The 20,847-nt window shown below is 45.9% G+C and overlaps 1 protein-coding gene across 3 annotated transcripts in view; it reads right to left on the bottom strand.

The window, feature by feature from the left end:
- CAPN15 (calpain 15) overlaps positions 1–20,847 on the bottom strand; it is a 94,315-nt gene that overhangs the window by 13,115 nt on the left and 60,353 nt on the right. For all 3 annotated transcript variants that reach the window (XM_083412418.1, XM_083412416.1, XM_083412417.1), the window contains exons 2-5: positions 10,547–12,008; positions 5,877–6,085; positions 2,436–2,619; positions 1,293–1,516 (exon numbers count right to left, since the gene is read on the bottom strand). In XM_083412418.1, coding sequence (XP_083268544.1) covers positions 1,293–1,516; positions 2,436–2,619; positions 5,877–6,085; positions 10,547–11,986 — 2,057 coding nt within the window. In that variant the 5' untranslated portion in view covers positions 11,987–12,008. The remainder of the gene's footprint in view (positions 1–1,292; positions 1,517–2,435; positions 2,620–5,876; positions 6,086–10,546; positions 12,009–20,847) is intronic.

Raw genomic sequence — 20,847 nt, 5'->3', positions numbered from 1 at the left:
CTGGTCTATACTGCAAAATGAGCGGACTGTACCAGACTGCAAGGGGAAGAGGGAAGAGGGTGCCATTTCTTAACAATCCCTTGTTGTGGAAAAACTCCCTGCAATGATTTATTTTGGGGGCTAGGCAGGAAACAGCATTCAGGGCTAAAATATTCTAATCCACTCTTTGCTGTGCTATTTTTCTACTTGTAGAAGGTTTCCTTTACATACAGAAGCAATCAGAAATATGATCCTGTACCTGTAGCCTGATGTAGGGCAATTTATTTTACCACTTGATTCTGTGAAGTCTAGGCATAAGTTTCTGATTAATATAATATAATTATGAGATTGGGCCTGAGTTTCTAGGTTAATTCATGGTTTGTTTCATATCAGTAGTAAGGAGGGACTTTGGCAAACATGCCTTGCAGCTGATGCTTTACAGTGCTGTTAAAAGCTGGTAGCAAAAGCCTCCTTGCAGGAATGCCCAGTTCCCAACTGTGTACGTGACACCACTTTTGAGCTGCTTACACTCAGTTGTCCAGCCCCTTCCTCCCCAGGCAATGACTACATGCAACATAACCCTCACCCACCTTCCTGCCATGCTCCTCCTCTGCCTCTGCAGTAATTGCTCAGACTTACACTTTTGGCAGGTGGAGCAAAGTGGGGAGGCGGCCTATTGCAGCTGTTGCATGCAGAAGAATATTGCACACAGGCAGACAAAGCTGTGAATGGCAGGAGTTCTAACATTCATATACTATTGGGTTGGGGCTTTAACAGTATGATCTTTTAACAGGGGCTCTGAATTAGGTCACATCCACACCATACATTTAAAGCACATGGCCTCCGCCCCCCCCCCCCCCAATCCTGGGAAATCAACTGCTCCAGCTGAGAATTCAATAGTCCATGCAGCAGAAGCACAGAACAGAACAGCCTGGGGCTTCTCTTTTCTCTTGGGCAGACGGCACAGGATGCACCTAGCTCTGAGTGTTCATGGGCATTTTGGACCAAAACAGAAAGCATCCCATGACACTAGCCTCTCCAAGGCAGCTCACCAGAGCAGTGCATTCTCAGATTTGCAGTCTATCTGCCGTTCCAGCTTACTAACGATGAGGGTAGCCAAGGGGTGCATTTTACAGTAACAGGCCTCACTGGCCCGCCTTAGCTCTCTATCTTTGCTAGAGCCACAGCAGTAAGCTCAATGAAATTCCACTTTTCCCTCGGTCTAGATGCGGCCCGACCGGCCGCAGATGCCAAATCAGTCTTTACGCTCCTCACAGCTGAAGGGGAAAGCCCTCCCTCCTGCCTCGTCTTACCCAGCCTCCTTAGAACTCAGCATTTTGGCCCAGATGAGGTCAGTGTCAATGGGCTCCTCGCGAGGGTTAGTGGAGCTGACCTGCAGCATCAGGCTCTCGCAGGGGGCGCCGGTTAGCGTAGCTAGGCCTTCAATAGCGCGCCCTGCCTGGAGGGCAAAGTACGAACCATGGAGTTTGGCCAGGGCCTTCTCAATAAGGGCGACCCATAGCTGTTTCCTCTGGGCCTGGAGGAGAAGAACACAAATCAATGGCTGCAAACAAGGCTGTCGACCAACTTCGGAGTTCATAATTGATTATTTCTCTTTTAAAAGACTGTGTTAATTGCATTTAAATACATTTGCATGCTACAGATGGGCTAAGGGTGACCTTATCCGCCTACAGCACAAGCGTTAACAAAGGGTGGACACCCTTGGCAAGAGTCGTGTGTACTCTGCATGTAATTAAATGAAAACTCTGAGCCCAGGCAATCCAAGATCTATGCCAAGGAAAAGTGGATCTTGCAACTATATAAATTATGCAAACTGAGTGCAAATGCATAACTTATTCTGCTTTTTCAATGTTATAATCATAATATAGTCTGACATTGTTAAGTCATAGGAAGAGTAAGGAGACTTCAGCCATGTCGCTCAAACCCTTAAAATCTTATTCAGTCCTCTCTGTGGCTCCTGAAATTTCAGCGTGTATCGTCCGAATATTTTTTGAGCATTCTTGTGCAGGATAAGAACTAGAAACCTTTTTAAACAGCAAAACAAAATCAAAGCTGAAATTCTCAGGAAGCTAAATTCTGCACCCACCAGCACATATTCACTCTTGTAAAGCCACATTATGAATCCAGCCCTCTCCTTGTTCTAGACCAGATGGTCAATCTGTGGCCCTCCAGATGTTGTTGGACTACAACTCCCATCAACCCCAGCCATTCCCAGTTAAACAACATCTGGGGGGCTGCAGGTTTCCCATCTAAATGAACTTCTAAGCTGGAGACCCCATGTAGAGTCTTCTACAGGACACATAGCCCAGCATCTCTCAGTTTGCTATAAAAGAGTCACTTTCACACAACTCTGTTCCCAACCTCTGGCATATCCCCCTCTGTGGTTTCCCCTGCTGCAATGGCTAGTGCTGGCCATATCAAATCCCAGCACCCACCTGAGAGAAGAGGAGGTAGCCACACTCATCACAGGGCAGCATGTCATCCACCAGCACAGTGGTCCAGGTGCCATCTTTGCAAAGCCGCACCTGATAGGCTCCCTCCAGGCACATGGTCCGTGTAATCATGACCCGTTCCACCAACTCAGGCCTTTCTGCCAGCACAGCCAGAGCACTGAGGAACCTGAAAAAGAGGTGCCAGATGAAGCCAGTTAATACTGGGAAGGCTGCTCACCAGCAAGTCAATGACCACGTTCAGATATCATTCTAGACCAGGCATAGTCAAACTGGGCCCTCCAGATGTTTTGGGACTACAACTCCCTTCATCCCTAGCTAACAGGACCAGTGGTCAGGGATGATGGGAATTATAGTCTCAAAACCTCTGGAGGGCTGTGTTTCCTATGCTTGATCTAGACTATGGTTTCATGTGATGTGCCTAGTCTCTTCCTGAACTCACACACTCTCATCCTCTCCTTCTGTATGGCACTCACTCCGGCTTTCAGTTACTGTAGCTTCCTGTGTCATCTGAAGCAAGAACTGTACTTAACATTTGTATTATTAACAACAGATAATAACAATCTACAAGGCACAGGAGGGGCAATTAATTATGCTTCAAAGTGAGAAGCTGACTTGCACTATCGTTCACTCAATGATTTTTTGGAGGTATTTCCATCATACAAGATAAGAATTATACTTTCTTTTCCAAGAAAAATCAAATATATTCAGCGGCGGATTATATTATTACTTCTCCAGGTATTATTAAAGACTCTAGAGAAATAAAGAATGTTTTAATTTTGTATGCAGATCATGCACCAGTGAAATTTGAGTGGATCTATTTAAAAAATACTCAGATTGGAAGTTACATAATTTGATCTTACAAAATAAAGAAACTGCAGACAAGCTGAGACAGCATATATATATATATATATATATATATATATATAAAACTTAGGATGAATGAAATCTTCCCCCGAACTATAATAAGGTATTCTTCAGATGAATTTGTATTAGCAGGTTGGAGTATTTCAAATCAGATGCATGACACTCTCTCTCTCTCTCTCTCTCTCTCTCTCTCTCTCTGTGTGTGTGTGTGTGTACATGGTCTGCTGAACTGATCCATCGAGTTCATATTGGAAAGAGCAGTTACACTGGTGACTGGTCTTCTTTGTTCTACAGGTAGGAGTAGCTAATGTGACTTCCAAATGCTGGACTCCAGCTCCCACCAACCCCAGCCAGCATGGGTAGTGGTCAGGAATGATGGGAATTGTAGTCCAACAAAGTTTTTGAACCCCTCAAAATGTTGATCTGTGCCGGATGTGTGAGAAACAGGGCTTCATAGGTTTATGTTTGTTTATCGATTAACAGTATTTGTATATTGCCTAACAACTTGATGTTCTCTAGGTGGTAAACAACTAAGACAGATTAATGAGCATACCCTAGGAAAGCCTTCCTCAACTTGGTGGCTCAATATATCTTTAGGACTACAACTCCTATCATTCCTATCCACCGGCCATGCTGGTTGGGGCTGAAAGGACTTGCATTCCTCAAAATCAGGAGGGCACCTAACTTGGGAAGTCTGGTCTAAGTGAACAGTGTCCATCCAATGTTTATAGCATTTCTCATATGCTGTCTTTCTGTGATAAATTGTATTTAAAGTGGCTTAATAGCATTTAATTGAACAAGTGGTTTTTAAAAATAAAAATAGATGCATGATTGCAAAATTTAAAAAGTCATAGGCTACAGGGAATAATCACTCTAAAGGCTAATTTTTCACCAGTTGCATGTGCAGACCACAATGAATTGATTTTTTAAAAAAATTCATAACATGGCACTACTAACTGAAAAGTTTCCAACTCTTAAAAATCCTTATTGGAGTCGTATTTCGCCTAACAGCTGATTCTACTGGATTCTGAGGTTTCATCTATTGACACCCACAGTTTCCAGTGATACTGAGCTGTGGTCCTTCAGTATGGGCAAAAGTGAGGGATGGTGGGAGCTGGAGTCCACCAGGTGACCCACTTTCACTTATACCACCCTTTGAATTTAGTAAGCAATTTATTTATCCATATCTATGGACTGCAGCCCATCCCCAGGAATCAGTATGTACCCCTCCAACCAAAGCCCATTGCTTCTGGCATCCGGTTAGCATCATTCCACCAGGAAAGGGCAATATGACAACTTGATAATGGCTTTCAGACCTCTGGGGAATCCTGAGAAGCTTATCAGAGTTCAATGAGAATCAATTTTTTGATTCATCTTCAGGTTCCCAAATCATCTTACAACAAATTACAACAGGACAAATTAAAACAAGAACATTACAACAAGATGATCATCAAACACAGACAAGATTAATCAAAAGACAGCTTGTCTACTATAAACAACCTTGCTCAGTCATCGTGTAGCCGCAGGTGAGTGATGGGTGAAATTCTGGAGCACCTATTTTCACTTGACTTGGCCAGCATTCTGCGCAAATTGAGCGTGTACCTTAATATATAGTCTAGAATCTATGTCAGGGTTTGTGGCAGGCATGCAGAGTTCCTTAGCAGACACACTGATGTGGAAAGTGTTCTCTCAAGGCTTGAAAGCTTGACAGCCTCCGACAGAGATTATTATGGTTCATATTTTACACAGAGGAAAGTGGAACTGTGGTGCAGGCCATGCTATCGGTCTGCAAGAATGACCCCAGAGGCTTTCTTTTCACTCCTGTCTTCCCTAGTAATGCACACTTGCAGGAAAGTACTGCAAGGCCCAACAAGCCCGACCAGCAGCCCACATGAATACTGTCCATGCTCTATAACAGTGTTATCCAACCTTGCACCCCCAGATTATGTTGCACTCCAGCTCCCAACAGCCAGCATGGTCAATGGTCAGGGATGATGGGAGTTGTAGTCCAATGTGATCTGGGGAACACAGTCCTAGAATATGACCCCATAATCCTTTGGAGCGTCTCAGCAGATTGATCACTGTGAAAAATGCTGCTTGAATTATAGCATGTGAAAATCACAGGGCTCGAAAGATTTAAATGTGATATACATGTGCACATGCTAAGTACAGTCCCGCTCATGAGAAACTTTTCCATTGAGGTCCTGGCTTTGTAGCTCATCTTTTAGCCCTAAAGGGATCTGCATGTTCTCCCTGCTGAGGGGGAAAACTCCTTTATTCTTGCTGGGGAAAAGTGGTTGGTTTATCAGATCTCTCTTGCATGCCACCAGGGGGCAGCCAACATCTGTAGTCAGCAGAAAGAACGAAAGCTTTGATAGTAGAAATGTAAAGGCCTTGGGGTGTCCTCCCACTCTGAGCTGGCTGCAAGTGCACGTGTCAGGATCTACCAAGTCCAGACCACACTCTCTGCTCGTGTACAATGGCCATTAGCAATGGGGTTCCCACATATCTAATTCCCCTTAAAAATCACAGTGGAATCCGATTGCCCTTAATTCTTACCAGCAATTTCCCAGGAGCCCTTGCAGGATGTCAGAGGGCCGAGGTGTCCGGAAAACAGACCACTTGACTGAACGGTCCTTGAAGATGCTGCAGTTGATTTCATGAGGCCTCAGCCACTGCTTCACTCGCTGCTGGACACTGTCCCCTTCGGGGAAGCCGACTGACTTGGGCCCTGGAGGGAAACTGTCATCCACAAAGTTGACCTTGTTCTGCAGATACAAAATTTAAGAAGCCCAAGGGCATCCTTGTTACTGATATTCAGTTCCACATGAAAGCAGGCGCTCCTGCAGCAACTGTTGGACACATGCTGGCAGTCTTGCTTTAGAGACATGCAGGTCCCATCTGCACCATAGACTCAGAGCAGTACTATACCACTTTAAACAGTCACAGCTTCCCCCAAAGAATTATGGGAACTGTAGTAGAGGGTTGTTAGGAGATCCCCATTCCCCTCACAGCTACAATGCCCAGTTTCCTGAGAAGGGCTGACTGTCAAATCACTTTAGGAAATGAAGGTCTTTTGAGTGGAAAAGGGGTCTCCTAACAACTCTTAGCACAGTAAAACTATAGTTCCCATGATTCTTGGGGGGGGGGGGAAGTCATGACTCTTTAAAGTGGTATGATACTGCCTTAAATGTAAAGTGCAGATGGGAATTCAGTTCATTCCAACTTTCTTTCCTGTGCATATGCTAGAACAAAAGGTGGCTAAACAACAGCTAAAGCTGCTCCTTATCCAACAAACCCAGTACTGCTGAAGTCTGACTCCCTCTAGGGTTACAGTTCGATGTCTTGCCCAGTTCCTGCTATCTGAGGACTAGCCTGCACATTGAGGCAGGCATACAGTGAGTCATACCTCTGCTCACTAAAGGGGATGAAACTGCCAACATCCTTTCCTTGATCAGCACCCATGGGGGCCTCAGCTGATGAAATACGAAGGTAAACAGGCAAGTGAGTTAAGCACCTGGGCATGCTCAGTAACAGGGCAAGTAGTCCAGTACAGTCAACCCCTTCTCCCCCTTAAATCTGTCATAGCTCCACTTTACATGTAAGCAAAACCAAGGAACAACTGCTATGAAGGCAGAATGCCCTGAATATCAATTACTGGAGAGCAGCAGGGGGAGAGGGCTATCACCCTCATGCCCGGTTTGTGAACTTCCCACTGGCATCTGGTTGGCCACTGCGGGGAAGAGGAATCTGGAGTAGAGAGGACATTGATCTGATCCAACTGCAGGGCTCTTCTTACGTTAAACAGTGAGACTTAGACCTGGGACAGTTCCAGGCAGGTGACTGAATACTTGAATCCTCCAGTATAGCCCCGTTTTCCTATTTTCAAGCTTAGCTCTGCAGTGATGCAGGCAAGACATTTTAGCTCAATATAACCCAGCTTTCTACCAAGCAATGCAGGTATGTGACTTGTGTACATTTGCTGTTATGCAAAATATTCTGCTTTGCACAAGAATGGAGAAGGTATCCTACAGAGCTATGAAATATGGCTTGATTACTCGGAAAGCCAAATTAGCAGCCTGTCTGGCTTCTTCGGTTTTACTAAGCATGGTTCATGCACTTGTCTCCAACAATAAGGGCTAGAAACTTGATTTATTTATTAGAAGTGGGGGGGGGGTAGAGAATGAGATTCTTGGGATGCTGATTTCTGCATTGCTTGTTCAGGTCACAGAATGCAAAAGTCCCTGATTGTATCCGTATTCAGAAATAGTGATTAAAAAGAATGTGTCAGAGTCAGACAACCTGATCTGTTCCCCTTCAGCTGCTGTGAAGAGAACTGGAGATCAGCATCCACGATTCCTCGCTTTGCAGGCTTCCTGCAATACATTTCTTCTAGTTAGAGGAAAGGTCGTCATCCTACACACACTTATTTGGAAGGAAGTCATTTTGAATTCAGTGAGACTTGCCTTGAAATAAATGTGCAAAGGAGGACTGTACTGCACAGTTGGCTTCTCTCCCTTCCCCTCTGTGCTGCTGTGTCCAGGCAGCAGCCACTGAAGCTCCCTCAAGCTTCAAACCTCCCAGCAAATTTCTGCCCCAACAGCCTGTTCTCAGTGCTCGCTGTGCTGCCATTGCCAAGGCATGCGCCGGGGTCAGATGCTCCCTTGAGGTCCCTGAATTACAATGTGATTAATGCTGAAGGCTCTCCCAAGAAAGAAGCAGAGATGAAGGGATGGCATTTCCCAAACAAACATGGAAAGAACATTAGCAAGCTAGAGGAGAACTGAGACTAAGTCGGGGAGAAGTGTGGCTCTATTGTGTGTGCGTGCGTGTGTGTGTGTGGGCATCATGCAAATCCCTGGCAGCCAACAAACTGCCTCTCCTTTAGGGGACCAGCCATTGGGGCTTCTAGCTCCAGAGTCTGGATACTGATGCTTCAATACAAATCTGTCCTCCACAGCAGAAGGAGGACAAACTCAGGACAAAGTACAGACTTGTCTACTGCCTCAGAGTGGGCTTTCTCATGTACGTTTCCCACGGCACATGATTCTTGAACTCCTGGGTGCATGCTACAGTGATAAGCTGCAAGGTGTGCCCTCTGAAGGGCTCATACTCATATTAGGCCTGAGGGCAGGTGGCTAAGACTGAGCTGAGAATCAGAAGCCTCCTGTTTGAACCTCACCTCTGCCATAAACTCGTTAGATGGCCTTTGGCAAAACATTCTCTTTCAGTCTCAAACCTGTCACACACACACAGCCCCAATCTGCAATATAAGGACAGCACCACAGACTTACCTGATAGAGCTGTTGTAAGGAAAGAGCTTGGAGTAAATGGCTTTGAAATTTTCTAGACAGAGTTTTCAGTTGCAGTAGCTTGTGTATGAAAACACTCTTCCAAAAGAAGCTTATCTGGCATCCATTGTTTTGTCTATCTGGTACCACCCCAGTACATTTTTATTTTCCCAGGCCTACGTGAAATAGCTTTATCTGCTATGCTTTAAAAAAAAATCATGCTGATATTCTCCATGCTGTTTTTCCTTTTGTGTTTAAATAAATATATATAGAGAGACTGTATTTTAGCACTGCTGCATGCAAGGAAGCGAGTGCACAGGAGCTGTGCCACAACTACCCTCACCCCAATAATACACAAAATTGGAACAAATCCCTCAAGTCACTTCAGCACGTGAAGATCTGTTCTTCTCAGCACCTACAAAGACCTTCCTCTTCCAACAAGTCTTTGAAGTAGGTATCTTTCGCAGCCTGCATCTGTACTGGAATTGTTCTTAGATGTTTTAATTACTGTATTGGTTGTATGTTTGCTGCCCTGAGCTCCTTTGGGAGGAAGGGTGGAATAGAAATTTAATTAAATAAATTAATAAAATCTGGGGGAAGAGAGAGAATAGATTTTGTGCTTCAGCAAGAATTGGGAGCTGGGGTGTGGGTGTGGGTGTGGGTGTGCGTGTGTGGGTGTGTCAGGGTTTGAGGGAATGCAATGAGGGAACATGAGAGAGAGAGAGAGAGAGAGAGAGAGAGAGAGAGAGAGAAAGGAGAGAAGGCCTCCTCTATTCCTTGGCTGGAAATTTGGATGCCCTGCATGAAGGCCACCTGCTGTGCCTGTGCATTGCTCCCTCAGAAGTCTAACACGATTAAATTTCATTTCAGGCACCCGCTTGATGTGGCTTCAATCACCACAGGCCGCTCAGAAATAAAACAGCACTTGATCATTAAAGCCACCGCACAATTAGTTATTAATGAGCGTGGCGAGTGGCCTTTTCCTGAGGCTGCCAAGCGGACCCAGAGGACACCTGTTCTTGCTAATTATACAGGGTGAAATCCCGAAGTTCTTCCTTGGGCTGAGCACCCTTTCACTGCATTCTTTAAAAGAGCACCTCAGGGGTTGGATCTTTGAGTGGACTGACTCAGGGCAGAAGGAGTGATATTCCTGGTATGAACATGGATCAGTTGCTAGATAGAACTTAAACCCAATTCTCCTAAAGTGCTTTGGTATTGCTGCTTATTTCAGGGCCAGAACATCACAAAGATGACTGATCACTGAAAGCCTGCATGCCTGTTAATGAGAGTTTCTCACTAGGGGCCCAGGTTCAAATCCCCACTCAGAATGGAGCCCATGGGATGACCTTGATGCCGCTTTTGAGTTCCTTGGAGGAAAATGCAGAATATCAATGGAATAAATAAATAGCTCATAAGTAGGAGCAAGGAGACAAAGAACTTCATGTGCTTCCTTTCCTCCTCCATCCAAGAGAGATTAAAAGCATGAGAAGATTTGTCAAAGGCAACAAATGCAGTCTGTAAATATGAAACGTGCAACCGAAAGCTAAATAACAATAACAGATACGAATAAAAAACAATGAATGTTAGTTGATGGAGCTCAAGTATTAAAAAATGGCAAATACAGTAGGTAGTAAGCAAGACCAGACAGGGCTGCTACACCAACTCTCAAAGCATCTTCAAACACTCTCCTTCGTCTACCAGAGAACACGAAAATATGGAAAACATGGAGATCACACACTGAAAACTCAAGAGTTTTGCCCAGTCCTCCTCTGCACCAACTTCTAAGATTTCAAAGAGCACTGCCTATGTCTTTTCCTGCCTGTCTCCTGAGCAACCAGGACTGGAAACTTACTTTGTATAAATAAAAAGGACTTCTCTTTTGGATACAAACTTTTCCATGGTGTAATGACAGGCAAGAGGACACTAAGAGAAACTCACCTCTTGACAGAAGGAGACAATGTTTTCCCAGAGGGCTTTGGCCTCCCCTTCATCTGTCTGCCGCCGCTTCTCCACGTGCATACTCTCCCGGCGCCTGAGTGGCTTGGCGCCCTTGCGCTGCAACAGGTACCCCTGGGGAGTGTGGCAGGCGACACAGTGCTTGGCCTTGAACTCATTGAGCAGCGTGCAAGCTGGGCAAGGCCACTGGCTGGGCCTTTCTGGAGTGACAGGTGGCTGCGAGGGGAAGAGGCGGGCCACTTTGCGGGCCGAGGGGGCCTTAGAGCTGCAGGATAGGCAGCTGCCTTTGTCTGAGCCACACTCAGGGCATTTGAGAGCCAACTCTCCCTGTGCGCCGTGTTCCTGGAAGCCATGCAGCTTGGAGGAGCCGCAGGCCTTGCACTTCTGAGAGGCTGTGGGGTTCTTCAACGTGCACTTGGAGCAGGACCAGGTGGTGAAGTCGGGGCTGGATGGACCGCAGGGTGTGAAGCGCACAGAATCGCCAGTCAAGTCAATGGTGTCACTTCCCTTCTGGGAGCTACAGGCCTCGCAGGCGCCGGCTCCCGAGGTGTTGAGGAGGGAGCAGGTGCTGCACTTCCAGGGCGATGGGCTCACCTCCATTTCTTCTTCCAGCACGCTCAGCCGCTTTGTCGCCATCAGCTCCTGGAAGCGAATGGCCTTCTGCACAGGTGCTGGTGGGGAGGCCGGCTGGGAGGTCTCAGGCACCGGTGGCTGCAGCTGGGGGGGCACCTCTCGGCGGCTGCGGGGAACGGGGTTGTTTTGGAGGCCGGGGGAGAAAAGGCTAAAGCTTGGCATCTTCTGGCTCTCTTGCTCAATGGTGGGTGCACCTGGGTTGGCAATGGGATGGCTCTCGGGGTTGTCTGTAGCAACGCTGGGCTGAGGGGTGGTGGGTGCTATGTGGAAGCCGGCAGGAGCAATGACTTCAGGGACGACCAGCGCCTCTGGGGGGATCTTGGGCAGCGAGAGCTTGCGGGGGCCTCCACAGGCCGAGCACGAGTTGGCCATTGGGGTGTTGTGAAGAGTGCAGCGCTGGCAGGCCCAGCCATCCTCCAGCCCCACTTCCTCCGGGCTCTTCCCCCCAGAGTCCTCACCAGGGCTCTCGGCCTTGGGAAGTTCCTCCTTGCAGGTGCCCTTGGGCTCCACCAAGGCGGTGGGCTTTGGCAGGACTCCGTTGATGATGGGCAGCGGGGAGCCCCCAGGCCCAGGCTCAGGGGTGAAGCCACACACCTCGCAGGCCTCTTTGCCCAAGAAGTTCCGGAAGGTGCAGCGGGCGCAGGCCCATTTCTGCTCTTCTACACTGAGGCGCAGGATTTGGTTGAGGTCGGGCTTCTGGCGCGGGGCCTCGCAGATGGAGCATTGGCGCTGTCCTACGGGGTTCAGGAACGTGCAGCGGGTGCAGGACCATTCCCGCACAGCGGCCATAGAACCAGAAGAGTGGGTGTGGCTGCAACAGACAAGAAAGAAAGGCCACCATTACTTGACATCGTAAGATGGGAGCAGCGGGAAGGGTGCTTCCTGCTACTTACAGCATGGGGTCACCCACAGCATGCCCATGGGGGCAAGGGTGCCCCTGAGTTCTTCTCCTAATGCCTACAATATCTCTGAAACCGCCCCGCCCCACAACAGCCCCTTGGATCATGAGGTGGTGAGGATACTTATGTTCTTCCCTTGGAAAAAATACCAGCACTTTCTCACTTCCTCTTTCAGTTCTATGCACTTTCTTAGGCTCTGATTAATTAAACTGAAGTGTCCAGAGGGGGTGGCAATCACAGCATTCATCCCAAAATCCACATGTGCCCACAGGCCTAGGAAAGTCGGCAACTCCCAACTTACAGACTAGATGTTCCTTTGAGATCAGGTGGCCTTCTGCACGCAAAGCATGTACTCTAACTACCAAGCCATGTGACAGATCCACTTGCCTGCCAGGCCCTTGTTTCAGGGTAATTCCTGCACTGCTCTTTGCACTCATGGAACACACAGGAGTTTGCTAGGTCAAGGAGGGACAAACTGGAAGCATCTGCCCTTCCTTGCCCTGCAAAGAAGCAGCAGAGACAATCTCTCTTACACAAATGGCAAAATCTGCCCTGGTTAAGTCTGCACTTCTGCCTTGCCAATTCAGAGGACAAAGCAAGAGAAACCAACTATACTTTCAAGTTATCAGCTGCTCACCATGCATGGTAAGCAGGCTGCTACCTTACCCAACAGTAGCAGTTTTTCTTGTATGCTAACTTTTACCAGTGACACACTTCTAGGGGCATGCTTGTAGTGGGCAAGTAAACAAGTGCTGCCCTGCTTTGTTTTACCCCCATTCTGAGAAGGAAATAGAGTAGCCACAGTCGAAGAGTACTTAAAATGCCTACAAGCCAGCATCAAATTGTTAAAAGCCAGCCCAGCAGAAATCTGAGCAAACATCAGATCATCAAAGTACAAATGTATAAATATCTGGGCTTGTTGGATCCCAAATTCAATACTACTTCACATTATCTTTGTCAGTGCTAAAAAGAATAGAGGAAATTGCCTTGGGCAGACTATCCATTGCAAACTATTTATATCCAAGACAAGGGCTTGGATAGTGAAAGAGTTAATCCTTGGCTCAGAATTGTCCACTCACTTTACTGTTTCTTTGGAAAAGGATGTAGTTCAGGGGTAGAGCACTTGTTCTGCATGTGGAAAGAAGTTTCCAGGTTCAATTCCTAGTATTTCCTGGAGGAAGTGGGAAAGATCTTCATCTGAAAACCTGAAGAGTCTCTGCCAGTCAACATAACGTAGACAATGCTCAATTGAACCAGCTGTCTGACTCACTAGAAGGCAGCTTCCAACATTTCTATATACCACCAAAAAAATCTGCACTTAAATTTGCACAGTATGTCTCTAGAAATCAGTTTATGGGGGTCAGAAAGTGGCAATTTCCAGACTAGACTCGGCCCCTTAAGACGAGCCACTTGGCCATTAGCTTGCCAAGCCCTTTCCCTCTATGGAAACAGCTGAAGGAGGCAAGAGAGCACAGGAAAGAGTATCTTTTTCTTCCTTGATTCTATCTCCTTGTCTCCACCTCCCCCCACAAGGGCTCTCAGCCAGCAAAAGTAACCATAGAATGACATTTCAAAGGTTTTTAGCCCTGCTTCTTCAGCGTGAGCATTAGCAGAGGGGTGATTTTGGGGATCAGCTCTCTAGGGTTTCAAGGCCTGAGTCTTTCCCAGCCTATCAGGTGATGCTAGGAATCAACACTGGGTCCTTCTGCATACTGAGGAAGGTCTGTGACTGCGGAAGGTCTATGACTCTGTAGGTCCCAGGTTCGATACCCTGTATCTCCAAATAGGACTGGAGAAAATTCCTGTCTGAAACCGTGGAGACCTGCTGTCAGTCGGCCTAAACCACTGGTCAGAACTCCCTAATGGGGTCACAGCCTGATCCAAAGAGGGCCACAACAGGAAAACTACCACCATGCATATATATAGTGAAGGATTAAGAAATGGGTCCCCAAATGCATGCTTGAATTAAAAGTGGGTCCTGGGTCTGGAAAGGTTGAAGATACCTGACTTAGGCAATACAGAGCTAGATGAGTCAATGGTCTGACTTGGTACAAGGCAGGTTCCTATGTTCTTGTGAGAAAGCCACACTGCTGCAAGATGCATAAGGTCGCCTGGAGTCTCCCACACCAACCATTGCAGACTTGAACCTAAAACTTCAGTGCTTTGTCAAACGAACAGCCTCAGCAGTGGAAATTAATTGTGTTCCCAGAACAACAGTCAGTGATCTGTTTGGAGGGGGCGGTGGTGAAGGGGTGAACCAGTTGTGCACTTGGCATCAGGTTATGCAGTCTCCCACTCTTCCATTCATTTCATCCTTCTTGTTGTCATTGCCCTTCTCCTCACTCTGCTGCTTCCACAGGACTCCTCTCCCTCCCCTCTTGTCTCCAGCTGGCCAATTATTTTTCAAGCCCTGGGTTGCTGCTGTCCTAGTTACAAGGACATCGCTGCCTGCCATGCGCACCCTGCCTGATGTCTGACTAGCAGCAAGGAAGGAATGGCAAGGGGAAGTCCCGAGATGCACACTCCACTCTGCCTTGGTTATGCTAGGACACAGTCTCAGTTTGCTTTCCTCCATCAGGGCCTAAGCCAAAGTGTGGCTAAAACATCCAGCTAACTGCAGAAGACTCAAGGACCATCAGGTGAGCCCACCGAATCAGCCTCCCCCAACTTGATCCATTGCTTTGGCCGGGTTCACATGGACAGCAGCAAAACAGGATCCCCCTGCTTCTCTAGAGTTATTTCTGCTTGGTGTCAATCATAGCTGGCAGGGTACAGCAGGCATCAAATGCTCCTGTGATTCAAACCTAACATTTTAGGTCAACCTTCCCCAATCCGGGGCCCTTCCACCAGTCTCAACCAGTAAGGCTGAGGAAGTCTGTTTTACAGCATTACAAATGGAAGTATTGGTGGCAGCTTGGGGTGTGTGTGTGTGTGTCCCTCCAAGGGTCAGTGCTTCAGACAAGGCCAGGAGTTATGACCCAAACAAGCTGCCCTTCCTTAGTTTTGCAAAAGTCCAGATTCTAATTCTGGCTTGCATCCAAGATTAGTCATACTCAGAGTAAAGCCATTGAAATTAACGGGCATGCCGAACTTGTGCCCCTGTCTTTCCCGTATTAAATTCATTAATGGTTCGCTAAAATATTAGAGTGAGAAGGCCATACAGAGTGCTAGTGGTAGCAATGCGGCTAAGGGACTGAGCTATAAATCAAGAAGTCCCTGGTTTGAATCCTGCCTATGTCATACGACTCACTGGGTGGCCTGAGGCAAGCCATTCTCAAGCCTCTCCTTCCATCTGCAATGCAGGGAATCATAGACTTACCTTACAGCAGTGGTTCTTAACCTTTTTGTGCCAAAGACCCCTTCAGGAATCTGATTAAAGCTATGAAATCCCCCCCCCCGCCCTATCCACAAAGCCAATTGTCAAAGTAACAGGAAGAAAATAGTATTTGTGAACTCTGGGGGGGGAAATCTTCTAAGTGAACGTGGACCTAAAGTTAAGAACCCCTGCCACACATGATCACTGGAATAATTACAACTAGATAGCACCCGTGAAGCACCTCATACACTTAAACATAGTATGGAAACATTAAGCAATACAAAGCAATACAATAATGTATGGTGCAGACCACATTTTCCTCCTGCGGCAGCTTCTGAAGTTTACATTGTTGAAAGCCACCCTGAATAAGGCATAGGCCTAGTAGAGCAGGACATATATTTTAAAACATTAAATAAATAAATACCGCCTTAAGCTCCCTAGCAAATGTCAATACTAGAAATCACAGCCATGAAAAACGTTTCTGATCTATAAACAAGCCAACCTACAGGAACGTAACAGGGAAACAGGTAAATTCACAGAACAAAAACAGGAGCAATAGAATATGTTATCCTCTTTCTTCATACAAACAAAAAGGAACTGGATTTCAGATGAGGTGTCCAGTTTGAGTTTTGATTCCCTCCCTCTATCCCCCACCTCAGTGCTAGGCCTGCTAGGCAACCCTCTCAAGAACCAAAAATTATATCTTGCAGTTTAATGCCATGTAGCAACCGCAGGTGCCTTTATAATCCAGATTATCTGACTTTTTTTAAAAAAAAAAGTGTTCTGTTATTCTGGATTCATCCTGCAACTGTCCTACCAAAGTAATAACAAAGGTGAGAATTCAACGTTAACACCACTACTACTTTACATATTTCCCAAATCAGCCGTGTTAGCTTGGCAGCAGACTTAAAAGCAAATTGGAATTTGCAATTTCCCAGTGAAGGGAAGAGGCGTCACGATCTCACTCTCATGTTACACCGCTGCTACTAGCAGTTCATGTTTAGCTCAAGTCGGCTGATGATTAGAACTGGCCCCACAGATACAACAGAGGAAGCAACAGTCAAAACATGCAGACTCCGATTAGGTAGAGCCAGCTACTTACAAACCCTTTATACTTCCAGACATTTGCTAAGATTCTCAGGAAGCCAAATTCCACAGGTCATGAAGATACTGAGCACTGTCCAGTTACTATGGCACAGGTTTTCCTCTTTGTGCCAGAAGGGAGAGCATCTCTGAGTATGTGCAGAAAGCTCTCGCCTCACCCTTCACAATCAGCTCACATGCATCTAGGATTAAAGCAGGTCTTTCAGACCACTCCCTGCCTCCAACAACTTGTTTTAGCAGTAAAATGTTGCCTTCCTGTGACCACCCTGTTATACTTCCTTGCACAGGAACTCAGAAAACCAAAGACTAAAAATACTCAACACCAAAGGGCATCCAGAGGTTCAGCTGAGAACTTCTGGAGGTGGCACTATTTCTTTGAGGAAGGGTGGCTCTTCCAAACTTGGGTCTTTTGTTCTGTCTAGCGATTAGTCTGTGAAATTGAAAGCCAACCTTAGAAGACAAGAAGAAGGGTAAAGATTCTTCCCAAATTCAAACAACAGGCTAGGAAATATACAGGAACAGAAAAAGGTAATGTAGAAGGGGGGAAAGTCTGCAGAATGTCAAGATGAGTCTTGCTTTTTGCAGTAATATATGTACCATAAGAAGACAGCAAATTAATTGCTGAGATGATTCCTAGAAATTTAGTAGGTTGGTGTTCATTTGGCACTGTCGGCTATGTCAGAACACATGTCACCAGGCAGCAACCACAACTAATCTGCATATTTCAGATGCATGTAATTAATGTAATTTGCATACTATCTTCAATGGCATGGCAGGCATCATAAACAATTGGTGGGCGTTACATTTATTCTATAGCATTTATATTCAAGAAGGCTCGTCTGCCACTAATGTGAAAAATATGAGTCAGGCATTGACAAATGGAGACCTACTGTGAATTTCAGCTTATTTGTAATTGCTTCCTTGTGTTGACACCATATTTTAAAAACTTGTTTCCACAAGCGTGAGAGCTAGAGACTTGTGTTTTAATCTGACTGTAAACCAGAAAAGAAATGATTCCAAGCAGGGCACCATACAGAGTTTGTTACTCACCCTAGTCTATTTGAATTAGGGTACACAGTTTATTTGGTTTTTATCTCCAGTTATTTCTATCTTGCTATCTAAGAGGTAATCAAAGTTGCTAACATGAATTTATAAAAACACAAATAAAGACAAGTAAAATTAAAAAGAAAACTGGGTTGTTGCAAGGATCAAATGGGGGCAGATCATGTAGAGGAAAGATGTGATAAAAATGAAATGAAATAATAAATAGTTCAAAAATCTGAAGACAATTCAGCACATTAAAATAAAAAGTTTGAAATGACTATAAAAAGGCTTTCATATCCTGCTGAAAGGGCAAGTAAACCTCCCTCAGGGGGACATTCCATAGCTTTGGTGCCACAGCTGAGAAGACCCTGTCCACCATGCTCATCAGCAACACCTCTGAAAGCAGGGGGAGACAGAGTAGGCTCTCCAATGATTGCTCAATTATTCAGGTAGGTTCTGATAGAAGAAGCTACTTTTCGAGATATCATGGACCCAGAGCATTTAAGGATTTACAGATCAAAACCAGAATTTTTAACTGAGCCCAGAAACAAACTGGAAGCCAATTCCACTGTTCGCTGCAGATGTGAGAGTTTCAAAACTCTCATAGTTCTCCCATTCACTTCAGTACAAGGGCCACTTCTAGGCATAGAGCTCTTCTTTCCAATGATGTGAATGGGGATGTGCCTAAGAGCTCTGTATAAGCACAGAATCCCAGTGTTATCAGATGTGGGAGGGGCAAAAACACTGCTCCAACATGCAGGGGATGGGGAGTGAGGAATGAAATACATAGCTGGGGCAAAAAAAAGCTGAGAATTTCTACAAAAGCATAAGTCCTTCAAAATTACCGTATTTTTCGCCCTATAGGGCGCACCGGCCCATAGGGCACACCTAGTTTTTTGGGGGGGAAATAAAGAAAAAAAATTTTATTTCCCCACAGGCGCGGGGCTGGGGCGGGGGAAGCCCGAGCTTCCCCCGACCCCAGCCCCCAGAACAGGCTGCTATCCGCAAGCCTAGGGAGCCCGGCGGGAACTCCTTCCGGGCTCCCCAGGCTTGCAGATATCTGCCCAAAGCCCGGGGCGCACTTCTCAGCGCGCCCCAGACTTTGGGATGCAGGCTGCTATCCACAAGCCTTGGGAGCCCGGCGGGAACTCCCCAGGCTTGCGGATAGCTTCCTGAAGCCTGGAGAGCGAGAGGGGTCGGTGCGCACTGACCCCTCTCGCTCTCCAGGCTTCAGCGAAAGCCTGCATTCGCCCCATAGGACGCACACACATTTCTCCTTCGTTTTTGGAGGGGGAAAATTGCGTCCTATAGGGCGAACAATACGGTAACTACATTCTGATAGATTTTGTTCTTTTGCTTCTTGCCGATTTCCAGCAATTTTCTAAATTAGTATTGTATGTATTATTATTTTCTAAATTATTAATTATATTGTTAATTTTATAACTTTAAAAGTGAAACTCATAATGGGACAATTCTAGATGGTGCCAAGGTCACATGTACCAACAAACGACCTTGGGGGGAACCTCTTCAAAATTTGTGTGTCCAAGGGTCTTGCAGAACTGGCTTGGACAATTTGGTGATAAAGCAAAAGCAGATACAAAATATGGCAAGCTGGTGACAAAGCCTGAGAACTGGAAGAAGCAAGAGAATTGTCTGAAAATGCAGTGATAACATGCTGCCAGGAGGATGAAGATAATTTTAGGATTGCAAGAGAGGCAGGACAGTTATTGGGTTAATTAAAACGTACGTGTGTGTGTGTGTGTGTGTGTTCCACCAACCCCCCACTTCCACCCACACAATTTATTCAGGGGAAGGTGGGGGAGAGCATTTGTGTTTGCTTTCTCAAAAGGAAGATTTGAAAATTCCCCAAGTGCTTGAATCAGTAGGAATTCAAGAAGAGAGTGAGAAGGGAGAAATATTCCTCTAGAATATATCCCTGTCTGATCTCTGGCTCACAATATTAGTAACAACTTCTGAGTGCTGAGGGCAGGTGAGGGCAAGGACCTGAATACAAACAGAAGGATGCACTAAAATGACAGAGTGCGCCACTCTTACTAAAAAGAAATATCTGTCACAGAAGCTGCCCTAGAGAATGGGAGGGCCTAATATATTTTGAGTGTGGGGTCGGGGAAGTGTACTTATAGCTGCTGAGGTATTTCTGGGCAGCTTGCCAATTTGTTTAGAATGCTAGCATTCACATTTTTCCCTTGAGCTTCAACGTTTTTTATTAAATGAAATGAACAAACCAAATTATACTGACAAAATAATTACAAGTGTCAGACATATAAAATATAATACACATGGATCATCACTGTCGCATTTATGGATCCTCAAATAAAGACCAATCCCCAGTAAAATCCTCCTTGTTCCTGGAGGAATGAGCAGCAAACAACAGAAACAACTTAGGAACTAAGAGCTCATGTACCTCAGAAGTACAGAATTGACTTTGAAAATTTAGAATAGGAAAGAAAAAACCCGGGTGGGGGCAGAACATATTTATTCATTTACTTTATGATCACATGGACTGTGACTTAATGGGCTGGATCCAAAGGTGCCCTTGTATGCGCAGAACTGCTTTACACCTTGTGCTTAGAGAGCACTGTGAGAGACAAACGCAACTTAAATTCCAAAATGAATTTTCTGCTTGTGCAACCCTTCTTTCAGGAATCTCTCAAAGACTTTTTTATGCCAAGAGGCCTATGCAGTTGTCTAAAATTTCCTTGAATAATTTTAATGATTGGTCTATATTGCTTTTAAGGGTTTTTTTATGTTCCTGTGTGCCACCCTGATTCTTTTACAAGAAGGCATATATAAATACGTTTATATATTTAAAATAAAAACTGAGCCTGTTACAGGGCTGCAGGAAGAGTACTAGTGACTACATCCCTTTGGCCATAGTTCTTCAGATCCAATGTTTTCAAAGGGCCTCTTTTTCACTTTTGAGGATGATATTAAAGAACAGTGAAGAATGAAGGTGCTTCCTCACAAAAGAATTTCAGCTGTCTTTTTCAGATCTATTTGGGCACATGCTCACTTCAGGTGAAGATGTAAAGGTAAAGGTACCCCTGCCCGTACGGGCCAGTCTTGACAGACTCTAGGGTTGTGCGCTCATCTCACTCTAGAGGCCGGGGGCCAGCGCTGTCCGCAGACACTTCCGGGTCACGTGGCCAGCGTGACAAGCTGCATCTGACGAGCCAGCGCAGCACACGGAACGCCGTTTACCTTCCCACTAGTAAGCGGTCCCTATTTATCTACTTGCACCCGGGGGTGCTTTCGTACTGCTAAGT

Source organism: Podarcis tiliguerta (assembly GCF_965153285.1).
Source record: "Podarcis tiliguerta genome assembly, chromosome: 14".
In the NCBI taxonomy this organism is placed as follows: domain Eukaryota; kingdom Metazoa; phylum Chordata; class Lepidosauria; order Squamata; family Lacertidae; genus Podarcis; species Podarcis tiliguerta.
Note: the sequence above shows the minus strand (reverse complement) of the source record. Positions and strands in the feature narration are given on the sequence as shown.